General features: G+C 45.8%; 2 protein-coding genes across 2 annotated transcripts; both read left to right on the top strand.

Moving 5' to 3' along the window:
• The first annotated feature begins 3247 nt into the window (after positions 1-3247).
• Positions 3248-4186, top strand: LOC131025697 (uncharacterized). Its single transcript, XM_057955488.1, has one exon. The coding sequence runs from the start codon at positions 3248-3250 to the stop codon at positions 4184-4186; it is 939 nt and encodes a 312-aa protein (XP_057811471.1).
• Positions 4187-6894: 2708 nt separating this feature from the next.
• On the top strand, positions 6895-7371 carry LOC131025696 (uncharacterized). The gene has a single exon (XM_057955487.1). It carries the CDS (start codon positions 6895-6897, stop codon positions 7369-7371), a length of 477 nt encoding a protein of 158 aa, XP_057811470.1.
• Positions 7372-13431: the final 6060 nt, after the last annotated feature.

The following is a 13431-nucleotide window of genomic DNA, read 5'->3' as shown; positions in this document are numbered from 1 at the left end:
TTTTTTTTGGGTCAGGCCTCTAATGAATAAAAATTACGGATCAACGCAATGAATCAAACTTGGATGAAAGATCAAAGAAGAAAGTCAAGGCTCGTGTAATTCAATCAAGGACAAAAGATTAAGACAAAAAAAAGAGCTTAGCACTTTAACTCTACCAAACATCAATCTTGGCGGTCAGCTCCGCACAACCTTGGAGCTCAACTCTGCCAACCTCGATGGTCCACTCGAAAATATAAAATGTTGTAACGAGACATGGGCCCAATTGCCTCGATTAATGGACCGTAGCGCTATATTTTTTTTGTAATCTATAAATATGATTCTCATGTGTAAAATCATTATTTACTCATTAACTGAAATAAAACTACTTTCTATTCTCTCTCTATACATTCAACACATTCTTCAAATTTTTCAATGTTACGGTTGGATTCATTTTATTTTTCCTAAATATGCTATTAAGATTAAAACTCGACCCAACTACATTGTTATTTCAAGAGTAAAAAGTCGAAGTTGGTTGATGATTTTAGCACGCGACAAAGATAATAATAGCATATCAAGTACAATAAATGTTGTCTAAAAGAAGTTCTTCAAAACTTAGATTTACTAATATGTAACAATTGTCTAGTTTTAAAAATATATATATACTTGCTCAACTGTTTTTCGTGCACTTGGGTGTTGTTTGCAGGTTCTTAGATTCTCGGGCATTTTTACAAGTGACGGAGGCATTTTTGACGTTTTTGGAGCCAACCACCGCCCGCCACCTGGCAGCGCCCGCCTGCTTTCTTTTCGAGATGATCTGCGAATGGGGTAGGCGGTGGTGCCGTGGAGCGGCGGCCGCCGCCCGCGTAAAAACGACAGTTTCGGAATTTTGGTTTAAAACCCATTTTTAGGGTTTTCTTGGGCACTCTCGACTCCAGCAGCCTCCTAGGCGACTTTTACCCTTTTCCCCCTAGTTTTTGAGTAATTTAAACATCATCAAACATCTTTTGAATTCGTTGGATTGAAGATCATGTTAGTTTACATTACGTTGGATTGAAGTGTTGGATAGTACTCATTGTAAGAAATCATTTGATTTCTTATTTTAGTTTTATTGAATTTCCTTGGATTTTCTTGGTTGTTTATTTGCTTTGATGAAGGAGTATTTCTAGATAGTGTTCTTGATGTGATTGATGCTTTTTATAACTTTAACGCCTAGTAGTTCGTCGTTTGATTTGCTCACTGAATTTTCCTTTGATTGTGTGTGTTAAGGACTTTTTCTATTGGTGGTTAATGTTCTTATTGAGTTTGATGCTTGTCCTTTTTCTCATGCCTAGAGAATTGTTGATCAATGTTTAGGATTTCATATTCGCTTTTTAGAGGTGTTAGATTACAATTCTAGTTCTTTATGCTTTATCACTATGTTCTTTATATGCTATTTATTTATTGCATAGTTAACGTTACATGCTTCATTTCAATTACGTTTTAGTGAACAAGAAAGCGAGAGAGTGTCAGACCCAACTTTTGATTAGAGTGTTTAGGATTTATCATTTTCTGTGAGTAGCACGATTGAAGCCCTGCTTAGCCTTCCTTGATAGACGACTTGGGTCAACTTATCATGCTAGGATGCCCTTGTTCTATTGCAAGTCAATCTAGAGGTGTTTTAGGTTGAGTCAAATTTTGGCGCCGTTGCCGGAGAAGGCTTTAGGCGTTTGGTTGTGTTACATTTGTTTTCCGTGTTTATTTCGTTTATTTCTTTTAACTCGGTTATTTTCTCCCTCCGGTGTGTTTGATTTATTTGTTAGTGTTGTGTATGCAAGGTCGCAGAAGCCTAAAGAGAAAGCTAGTCCCTTACTAAGACTAACATTCATCGACCTAGTGAGGTCTTGTCTAGCTTGGAGGAGGAGTCCGAGTTCAGTTCGAGAGAAGTCGTGGAAACAGTTACTCACGAGCAAGTCGGTGAAGAGAAAGTGGAGTCTAACTTCATTTTGGAGGAATTTGAGGATTCAAGTTCGGTTAACTTGGAGGAACCGTTAGAGAACGGTGAAGATCGTGAACAAGAAGAATAAGATCAATCCATTCACAACAAAGAAGTCATGGCAAATGCAAATGTGCAGTATATGGGAAGACTTCACCCGGCCCGTCATAGGGAAACACGAACACCTCGGCTATTGTGCTCCCTACCGCTGTAAGAAATTACAACTTGAAACCAAATGATTCAAGTTTGCTACCTCTTTTCTACGGGATGCCGAATGAGGACGCCCTGCAGTTCATTTGTGATTTTTACACTCAAGTGCAAACTATCCCATTGTTGGATCTTAAGGAAGATCAGTTAAAGCTTAAGTGCCTCCCTTATGCACTTAAGGATCGGGCGAGGACTTGGCTGTTGTCTCTACCTCCTAATTCCATCACCAATTAGGGAGAAGCTTGTGAGAAGTTCATGCGGAAGTACTACCCTAATCATAAGACGCAGGAGATCAGAACTCAAATAATGAACTTCATGCAAGGAGCTGATGAGCCTTTTCATGAGGCTTAGGAGAGATTTCAAGAGCTCCTCCGCTAGTGCCCGCAACATCGGCTGGCCGATGTGATGTTGATGTAATTCTTTTATGACGGGTTGCAGCGAGCTTAAGGAGATTTTCAAGTCCCTAGCTGAGAGCTCACAACAGAAACCAGTCCGTGGAAGGAAGGCTGAGGCCAGTGCAGTGGCACCCCAGTATGAGCTGCAGAAGCAGGTGGCAGAAATTATGAGAGAGATGCAGCAGATGAAGATGAGTAGGGTAGAACCACCTCGCACCATGAGCCTAATGTCGAGAGTTGTGTGGCATATGCGGCGAGTTTGGTCATGGAGTTAATGAATGCCACCGGATGGGTGAGTACACACCGGAATGAGAGGCCAAGGTTTATGCAGCCCAGGGGTACCAGGGAAGATCGCTATTTGAGCAACGCCCTATATACAATCAAGGGCAACAGGGCTCAAGTACGGGATGGAGAAGTCAGCAGAACTCGGGATAGAGGAACCAAGCTCCTGGCCAAGGATCAGGATTCAATCAAAACAACCAGTTTCGTCGGACTCCATAGCAGATGGGCTATCAGAGTCAACAACAGTTTTACCCACCTCAACCGCAATACTTTCCTCAGTAATATCAGCAGCAGTACCCCCCAGCAGTTCTCCATGCCACAATGGAACTTTTAGCAGCCGTGACATTATCAGACTGCTCCCCAGCAGTTTCAGAAGCAGGTTCAGCCTCATAAGTCATCCCTAGAGGATACAATGCAATCTTTCATGGAGATGACCAAGCAAAACATGGAGTCTCAGTCTGCTACTATCAAGCGTCTTGAAACGACTGTTGGTCAACTTTCTGGTACCTTGAACCAGATTCAGCAGCAGCAACAGCCAGGGAAACTTCATGGCCAAGGATTACAACCCCACCAAGCTCAAGCGGTCACAGTCCTTCGTAGTGGAAAGTTGGTGGATAACAAGGTGGAGGCCCCTATGGATGAGTGCCCTAAGGCGACCTGTGAGGAGGAGAGTGAGAAGGATTTGCCCCCACTGAGAGAAGAAGAGAAGAAAGGAGAGCCCGAGGTGAAGCTTCACAAGGCTACCCAGCCTTATAGACCGCCGATCCCTTACCCCAGTCGGTTGATGAATGAAAAGCAAGATCAACAATTCACCGACTTCTACAACATGTTGGCGAAGGTGAATGTCAACTTGCCACTTTTGGAGGTGATCAAAAATGTCCCGGCCTATGTGAAGTTCTTTAAAGAGTTGGCCTCCAATAAGAGGAGGTTTATGGACAACGAGAAGATTCTTGTGTCTGAAGTTGCAAATTCCATCATGCAACAGCCCTTGCCGCCAAAGCAACGTGATCAAGGTAGTTTTGTTTTCAATATTGCTTTAGGGAATGGTAAGGAGGCCTCAGGGATGCTTGATTTGGGGGCCCGGATAAATTTGATGCCATACTCCATTTTTAAACAACTAGATCTAGGCGACATAAAACCCACTCGAATGTGTTTGCAACTAGCAGATAGATCAGTGAGGTATCCTTGTGGGGTTATTGAGGATATTCTTGTTAGAGTGGATGGTTTGATCGTGCCTGTGGATTTTGTTGTGCTAGAAATAGGAGAAGTGCATGAGAATGGCAAGGAGCATACCTTATTGCTAGGAAGACCATTCATGGCCACTACTAACACGTTAAAAATGGAACCATAAACATGACCGTGTTAGGAGAATTCGTGTCCTTTTCCGTGCACCATAGTCGTGCCATGCCATCATCTTCTCTTACTAATGAATGTTCATATATAAATGCTATTGATGGCCTTGCCAAGATAGTTTTTATGCAAGAGCAAGAGATGGTAGAAGTTTTTGCAGGATCAGCGGACATGGAGGAGTTTGCTCGGGAAGCCGAGGAACGAGAGAGAGAACGAAGGGGCAAACTTTCCATTGATGAGCCAGTGGTGCCCGAAAATACCACGAAGGATAAGAAGCCGAAGTTGGAGCTCAAGGAGCTCCCTAGGAACCTCAAGTATGTGTTTTTGGAAGAGGGCGAAGAGAAGCCCGTGATCATTTCCGCTGAACTAACGCCAGGGCAAGAGATGGCTTTGATGGAGGCTTTGAAAAGAAACACGACGTCGTTTGGATGAGGGCTTGCCGACATTCGTGGCATTAGCCCCGCCACATGCATGCATAGGATACACCTTGAGGCGGGAGCAAGACACAAACGAGATGGCCAACGGAGATTGAACCCCGTTCTCATGGAGGTGGTGCGCAAGGAAATCCTTAAGCTATTGGCAGAGGGGATCATCTACCCCATCGCCGATAGTGAGTGGGTGAGCCCGGTGCATGTCGTGCCCAAGAAATGAGGGATTACAGTCGTTCTTAATGACAACAGGGAGTTGGTGCCGACTCGTCAGGTCACGGGTTGGCGCATGTGCATAGACTATAGGAAGTTGAATGATGTCACCAAGAAGGATCATTTTCATCTCCCTTTTATTGATCAAATATTAGATCGTCTTGCTGGGCATGATTTCTATTGCTTTCTTGATGGTTTGTCAGGATATTATCAAATTGCCATTGCCCCTGAGGATCAAGACAAGACGGCTTTCACCACCCCTTTTGGGACCTTTGCATGGAAGAGGATGCCTTTTGGACTGTGCAACGCACCTGGGACCTTCCAAAGGTGCATGATATCGATCTTCATGAAAATGATAGGTGAATTTGTGGAAATATTCATGGATGATTTCTCTGTGTTTGGTTGCTCCTTTACTGATTGTTTGGCTAAAATTGATTTAGTGTTGCAAAGGTGCATTGAAAATAGCTTAACTTTGAGTTGGGAGAAGAGTCATTTTATGGTAACTAGAGGTATTGTGCATGGCCACGTGGTCTCAAAAAATGATATAGAGGTAGATAGGGCTAAGGTTGAGGTGATTGAAAAATTACCTCCACCTATTGATGTGAAGGGAATTCAAAGTTTCCTAGGACATGCTGGATTTTACCGGCGTTTCATTAAGGATTTTTCAAAGATTAGCCAACCTCTTTGTCATTTACTTGCTTAAGATGTGCCTTTTAATTTTGATGATTCGTGCATGCATGCTTTTGAGTTGTTGAAGCTGAAATTGAGCACGGACACCGGTTGTGGTTGCACCCGATTGGTCCTTGCCATTTGAAATTATGTGTGATGCATCAAACTTTGTCGTGGGTGCGGTACTTGGTCAACATGTTGATAAGATGCTGCATGTGATTTACTATGCTAGCTTAACTTTGAATAGTGCACAAGTGAATTACACCACCACTGAAAAAGAGTTGCTTGCTGTGGTTTTTGCTTTAGATAAGTTTCGTGCTTACATCATTGGTTCTAAGGTAATTGTCCATAGTGATCATGCAGCTTTGAGGTTTTTGTTGACTAAGTCCCAAGCCAAACCACGTATTATCCGTTGGATTTTATTGTTACAAGAATTTGATCTTGAGATTAAGGATAGGAAGGGAAGTGAGAACTCTGTTGCCGATCACTTGTCTAGATTTGAGCATAATGTGGTAGAGTCGGGTCACGATGTCATTCATGAGTCATTTCCTTTTGAGCATGCATATGAACTTGCCTCTGTGCCTTGGTTTGCTGATATAGTTAATTATCTTGCCTGTGGAGAGTTAAGACCCGATCTAACATCCCAAGAGAGGAAAAGGATCTTGGCTACTTGTAGGCAATATTATTGGGAAGATCCTTACCTTTTCAAGTTGGGTAAGGACGAGGTGATTAGGAGATGCATTCCGGATGTGAAACAACAGCAAGTGTTGAGGCTTTGCCATGATGCTCATTGTGGTGGGCATTTTGGTGGACAAAAGACGGCTCACAAGGTCCTCCAATCCGGTTTATTTTGGCCAAGTCTTTTTAAAGATGCTCACAATTTCTATCTTGCTTGTGATCGGTGTCAAAGGGTTGGTAATATTTGGCGAAAGAATGAAATGCCCCTCACTAGCATCCTTGTTGTTGAGATTTTTGATGTGTGGGGCATTGATTTCATGGGCTCATTTCCGTTGTCGCATGGTTTTGAGTATATCTTACTTACTATTGATTATGTGTCCAAGTGGGTTGAGGCTGTCCCCACAAGAACATGTGATGCTAACGTTGTCTTGAAGTTTGTGCAGGAGAATATTTTGAGTAGGTTTGGATTTCTCAAGGCCATTATTAGTGATGGAGGAAAGCACATTTGCAACAAGCTCTTTGACAAGCTCATGGGGAAAAATTGCATCACTTACAAGGTTGCCACACCATATCATCCACATACGTCGGGCCAAGCCAAAACTAGTAATCAGCAAATAAAGATAATCCTCGAGAAAATGGTCCAGCCATCCCACAAGGATTGGTCTTTGAAGCTAAATGATGCCTTGTGGGCGTATCGCACCGCATTTAAGGGAGTCCTAGGATGAGGCCTTACCGCCTTATTTTTGGCAAGACATGTCATTTGCCGGTGGAGATTGAGCACCGAGCCTATTGGGCTATCAAGGCAACTAACTGTGACATTGAGACCGCGGGGAAGTATCGAGCCTTGCAAATGGAAGAACTCGATGAGCTGCGCAATGAGGCGTATGAGAACGCACGAATCTACAAAGATAAGGTGAAGCGGTTGCACGATAGCCGTATTGAGCCCAAGAATGTCCAACCCGGAATGAAGGTTCTTTTGTTCAACTCAAGATTGAAACTCTTTTCGGGCAAGCTCAAGTCTCGTTGGGGTGGTCCTTTCATCCTTAGGGAGATCCTCCCTCATGGCGCCGTGGTTTTAAGCAAGGAGAACGCCGATGAGCAATTCACGGTGAATGGGCATAGGGTGAAGCCCTACTTGGAGCATGGTTCTTCTCCTTTTGTGGTGGAGTTCCAAGCACTCCATGATCCAATTTCTTAACCGATTTATCGTGTGTCGAGCTCTCGACCTTAACTAAAGCGCTCTTGTGGGAGGCAACCTACTTCTTTTTCCCTTCTTTTGTCTTTCTTGTCTTTTCTTTGTTTCGCCTTGTAGAGTTGTTTCGTTCTTGTTGCGTGATTTTTAATGGTTGGTGTCCGAGTGTGACTCTTGTGTTCATGTTGTGGTGCAGGTTTTGACCTTGGTCGCTCTTAAAGGGGGGATCGAAGTGATGAAATTAAGGTTCAACGCATTTTTTGACCAAGCTGGGCGCCCAAAGGCGGCCACCACCGCCCGGTGGCTGCCGCCGCCTACGCCGCCCGCCTGCTCACATCGCTCGCCGCCTCTCCTGTTGCGAATGGGGTAGTGGGCAGCCGCCGCACCGCGGCCACCGCCGCCCTGTGGGCGACCGTCGTCTACCATCTGCAGCTCAGCCCGCAAAGGCCCTTGCTCGGCCCGTTTTTTCCCCTCTTTTTCCAAACCCTATCTCTTTTCCCTCCCCCCACTCAGCCACCTCTCTCTCTCTCTCTCTCTATCTTTCCACCATTAGCACCAACCACCACCACTACCACCATTCCCCACCGTCCGCCACCCTCCCCACGCCGCCACCGACCACCACCACCATCCTCTTCCCTAAAACCTACCACCATCCTCTTCACCAAAACACCCACCCACTATGCCCACCACCACTCACCTTCCACTAACCACCGCCACCACCACTCACCTTTCAGATCCCCCGCCTTCCTCGCACCTCCGCGGCCGCCGAGCCGTCCACCGCCTGCGTCTCAGCGGCCACCGCCGCCTCTCTACGACTAGTCGCCCGTCTACGGCCACCGCCTGCTCACTGCTTCCAGCCTCCGTCACGATGTCCAATCGTCATAAGCGCCTAGCCGCCGTCGCCTTTGACTCCGACCCCGACGAAGGAGACCCCTCTTCTCCCATTCCTCGTCCTCCTACACCACGGGAGGACCTCCGGTGCCTTTATGGCCCTCCTTTCGCCATCTTTAAGGCATGGGAAAGTACTAGATACAAAGAACTCAAGGAGAAGACAATTACACAACCCCATTTTTTGCATTGGCCTTTACTGCGGACTTTGAAGCTGGACAGGAAAGTTGAGTCGTATCTTCAGCATCCGGGTGTTCTCACATACGCCAAAACCTCTCATCCCGGACTAGAGCCATTGAGACTATTCAAAAGTTGGGCATCGAAGATGATGTGTGGACAATGGTTGATAGAGTAGGACTTCGGCATGTGTTGACAGGGAATTGGCTCACCTATAGAATTCTAACGATCGAGTTCCTTTCGACCTTGACAATCACTTACGATCGGACCATTCCTATGGAGTGTTCTTTCCGCCTGCTCAACAAGGACTATAAGCTTTCTTGTAATAATTTGAATGACATTCTCGAAAGTCCGCAGAGCGGGGTGAATGGTGTTTCTGGTTTTCAACCTCAGACGTTCTGGGCCGCCAAGGCCGACTTAAATCTTGAGGATGCCAAGCATTTTGTCACCGGCCGTGCTAAGGCAAAGGCGTTGAAAAACCCGGTATTCCGATATCTACAGCGGGTGATGGCATACAACTACTTTGCTCGGGAAAATATGGGCAACCTCCGTTCTGACGAATTGCTACATTTCAAGTGTATGCTCAAAGGCGACAAGATTGACTTAGCTCCTCAGTTGCTTGATCAGTTTCACAGTCAACTTGCCTCCCCGACCGCCTCCATTGGCATTTGAGGATTTGTCACCGCACTTGCTGACGAGTTGAACATCGAGATCACGGAGAACGCGATTTCTCAAGATATCTTGGTGGATTTAAAGATGTTAAAAGCCGCGGGACACATTGTGAGTGGCCGGAACTTATATTGGATTTTGAAGCCTAAGCTGTACTTTCTATTGCCCAACCCGCATTTGACTATTATGCTGGATGTGGCGGATCGCTCCAATTGGCTGATGAACACCCAGGAGCACCTCACCCTCATAGTCCAACGTCCACCGACAGCACAGGCAGGACGGGCCGCTGCATGAGATGAGGCTGCAAAGGAGGAAGCAGCTTATGAGGCAGGGGGACGACGTGCCCCAAGATTCTGAGGCGGGGACTTCTTCCTACTTTCCCCACCACCATGCTCCGCCGCTGCCGCCTCGTAGGATATGATTTCAATGCTATAGAGCAGCGGCTTTATGGCCACATGGATGCCGGCCTTGCCACAATGCAGCAACACCTTTACGGCCACATGGATGCAAGTTTCCAAAACCTGCAAACCAACATGTACGGCCATATGGACAATCAATTCGCTGCATTTCAGAGGCAGCAACATGGCTACTTTGATGCCCAATTTGAAGCTGAGCGCGCTGCCCGCCTAAAGCAACATGAGGAGTACATGCGCCACATGAGGTTGATGAATGACTGGCAGCGAGCCTTCCCAAGACCGTCGTAGGACCCTCAGGGTCCCCAGGACCCTTAATCACCCCGGTGAGTTCGACTCCGTGCCCTACACTTCATTTTCAAACTTATTCTTCCTTGTAGAGAATAAGTTTGGGGGGATGTGGTTGTGTGGGCACTCTATCTTTTCTTTTGTTTTAGTTCGCTTGTTTTATGTTTGGAGTCTTTGTTTTGTTGTCGTGTCTTTTAGTCTTGCGTTGGTGGTTTCACTGTGATGTTACCTTGATGAAAAGATGAGGAGTGTAGAGATTGGTTGGATAACTGGCTTATGATGATTGTTCGAGCGTGCATGTTTCTCACTAGAACTTCTATGTATGTTGTTTGCTTTATTGATTGGCCACCAATTTAGTGAGAAACATGCATGCTCGAACAATCATCATAAGCCAGTTATCCAACCAATCTCTACACTCCTCATCTTTTCATCAAGGTAACATCACAGTTAAACCACCAAAGCAAGACTAAAAGACACGACAATAAAACAAAGACTCCAAACATGAAACAAGCGAACTAAAGCAAAAGAAAAGATAAAGTGCCCACACAACCACATCCCCCCAAACTTATTCTCCACAAGGAATAATAAGTTCGAAAATGAAGTGTAGGGCACGGAGTGGAACTCACCGGGGTGATTAAGGGTCCTGGGGACCCTGAGGGTCCTGCGGCGGTCCTAGGAAGGCTCGCTGCCAGTCATTCATCAACCTCATGTACGCTTCATGTGGCGCACGTACTCCTCATGCTGCTTTAGGCGGGCAGCGAGCTCAGCTTCAAATTGGGCATCAAAGTAGCCCTGTTGCTGCCTCTGAAATGCAGCGAATTGATTGTCCATATGGCCGTACATGTTGTTTGCAAGTTTTGGAAACCTGCATCCATGTGGCCGTAAAGGTGTTGCTGCATTGTGGCAAGGCCGACATCCATGTGGCCATAAAGCCGCTGCTCCATAGCATTGAAATCATATCCTATGGGCGGCGGCGGCGGAGCATGGTGGTGGGAAAAGTAGGAAGAAGTCCCCGCCTCAGAATCTTGGGGCACGTCGTCCCCTGCCTCATAAGCTGCTTCCTCCTCTGCAGCCTCATCTCTTGTAGCGGCCCATCCTGCCTGTGCTGTCGGTGGACGCTGGACTATGCGGGTGAGGTGCTCCTGGGTGTTCATCAACCAATTGGAGCGATCCGCCACATCCAGTACAGTAGTCAAATGCAGGTTGGGCAATAGAAAGTACAGCTTAGGCTTCAAAACCCAATATAAGTTCCGGCCACCCACAATGTGTCCCACGACTTTTAACACTTTTAAATCCACCAAGATATCTTGAGAAACCCCGTTCTCCGTGATCTCGATGATCAACTCGTCAGCAAGTGTGGTGACAAATCCTCCAATGCCAATGGAGGCGGTCGGGGAGGCAAGTTGACTGTGAAATTGATCAAGCAACTGAGGAGCTAAGTCAATCTTGTCGCCTTTGAGCATACACTTGAAATGTAGCAAGTCAGAACGGAGGTTGCCCACATTTTCGCGAGCAAAGTAGTTGTATGCCATCACCCGCTGTAGATATCGGAATACCGGATTTCTCAACGCCTTTGCCTTAACACGGCCGGAGACAAAGTGCTTGGCGTCCTCAAGATTTAAGTCGGCCATGGCGGCCCGGAACGTCTGAGGTTGAAAATCGAAAACACCATACACCCCGCTCTGCGGACTTTCGAGAATGTCATTGAAATTACTGCAAGGAAGCTTGTAGTCCTTGTTGAGCAGGTGGAAAGAACACTCCATAGGAATGGTCCGATCGTAAGTGATTGTCAAAGTCGAAAGGAACTCGATCGTTAGAATCCTATAGGTGAGCCAATTCCTTGTCAACACATGCCGAAGTCCCACTCTATCAACCAATGTCCACACATCATCTTCGATGCCCAACTTTTGAATAGTAGTCAGACATATATATTTGGTGGGTTTGACGGGGATGTGAATGAGCTTCTCCCATTTACCCAAGGATGCATCATCAGGGAGCTCGAGATGGCGGGAACTCAGAATCAGGAACCGTCGAACGTGTAGTTCGAGAAGAGGAACCGGTGGCTTTGCCTTTACCCTTGGCGGCTCGCGTAGCTTTTCCTTTGGGAGGCATGATGAGGGTATTGCAAAGACCCAAAAATGCCTCATTAGCACAACCTCCAAAGCTTAATTTCCACATATAAGACAATAAAAATCAAGGCAAATCATGCCACCACCCAACATATCAAAACAATTCAAAGGCCAAACTCATGCGTTGCTTATGCATAAAACATATGGCATGTGAGTATATACATAAGCTAAAACAATATAGAGCAAGAGAATAAAGCCAAAGAAAATCATCCCCCACACCATAGCATAAGAACCAAATCCACACCAAGAGCTCAAATTGACCAACAATTAAGTTTACCCATGATATATAAGACATCCCTAATCAAGAATTCGTCCAACTAGAAGCATGTAATCTAGAGAAATCAAGAAAAAAACTAAAAATCCCCAAAGTGAGCCCTAGTTTGGAAATAAGAACATATATCAAGAAATAAAGTAAAACAATCGATCAAAAGCTAGTAAATCATGCCAAGAATTGAATAACACAAGTCATTGGGGCAAGAAAAACGTACCTTGAATGGATTTGAAGGAAGAAAGTGTAAGAAAATATGAATGTGGGTGTTTGTGTGTGCAAAAGTGGGTGTTGTATGGGTAAAAATCGTGAAAAGAGAGAGAAAAAGGGTGGAAAATCGGTCTGGGCAGGTCAAGACGCGGGTCGCACGGGCGCATGGCTGGACCGCGCGACCTTGTACGGGCTCCTCAGCGCGGCCGCGCTCTTGGACCGCATGATAGTCCAGGGAATTCTGAATCCTCGTGTGGGCTTGTCACGTGGCCGCGCCCCTGGACCGCGCGGTCTGAACGTTCAACTCCGTTTTTTTTGTTTTTTTTACCTGCAAAACGCAGCAACACAAACACGAACAAAAGAAACTAAAACGAAAAGAAAACAACAAAACGAAGAAGAAAAAAAAACTCACAAACGTTGGGTTACCTCCCAATAAGCATTATTTTAACGTCGATAGCTCGATGCTCCATGTTTCAAAAGTCATGAAGAGCAATCACGTCCACCGTGTGGACTTGATTCGGACTATGATAAGCTTTCACACGCTACCCATTTACTCGAAACAACTCATCTCCTCCATTCAACAGTTAAATCATCCCATTGGGAAAGACTTGGGATATGGTAAACGGCCCCGACCACTTGGACTTCAACTTTCCCGGAAACAGACGAAGACGGGAATTGAACAACAGAACTTGATCTCCCGCAAGCAAACTCTCTCTTGAGGATCATCTTGTCATGAAATCGTTTGGTTCTCTCCTTGTAAATGCTTGAATTTTCAGAGGCTTGATCACGAAACTCCTCCAAAGCATTCAAGTGTAGAATCCTCTCTTTTCCGGCTAATTGCAGATCCAAATTTAACTTCTTCACAGCCCAAAAAGCTTTATGGGCAAACTCCACCGGCAAGTGACACGACTTTCCAAACACCAATTGGTATGGGGACATACCTAACGGAGTTTTATACGCCGTGCGATACGCCCGAAGGGCGTCATCCAACAATATCGCCCAATCCTTGCGGCCGCCGTTCACA

This window comes from Salvia miltiorrhiza, chromosome 5 (genome assembly GCF_028751815.1).
Source record: "Salvia miltiorrhiza cultivar Shanhuang (shh) chromosome 5, IMPLAD_Smil_shh, whole genome shotgun sequence".
Taxonomy (NCBI): Eukaryota; Viridiplantae; Streptophyta; class Magnoliopsida; order Lamiales; family Lamiaceae; genus Salvia; species Salvia miltiorrhiza.
This window is presented reverse-complemented; position numbering and strand designations above follow the sequence as displayed.

What these genes read in the sequence shown, in the direction of transcription:
- LOC131025697 (XM_057955488.1), top strand. Translation starts at nt 3,248, where the DNA reads ATGCAATCTTTCATGGAGATGACCAAGCAAAACATGGAGTCTCAGTCT.
- LOC131025696 (XM_057955487.1), top strand. Translation starts at nt 6,895, where the DNA reads ATGAGGCCTTACCGCCTTATTTTTGGCAAGACATGTCATTTGCCGGTG.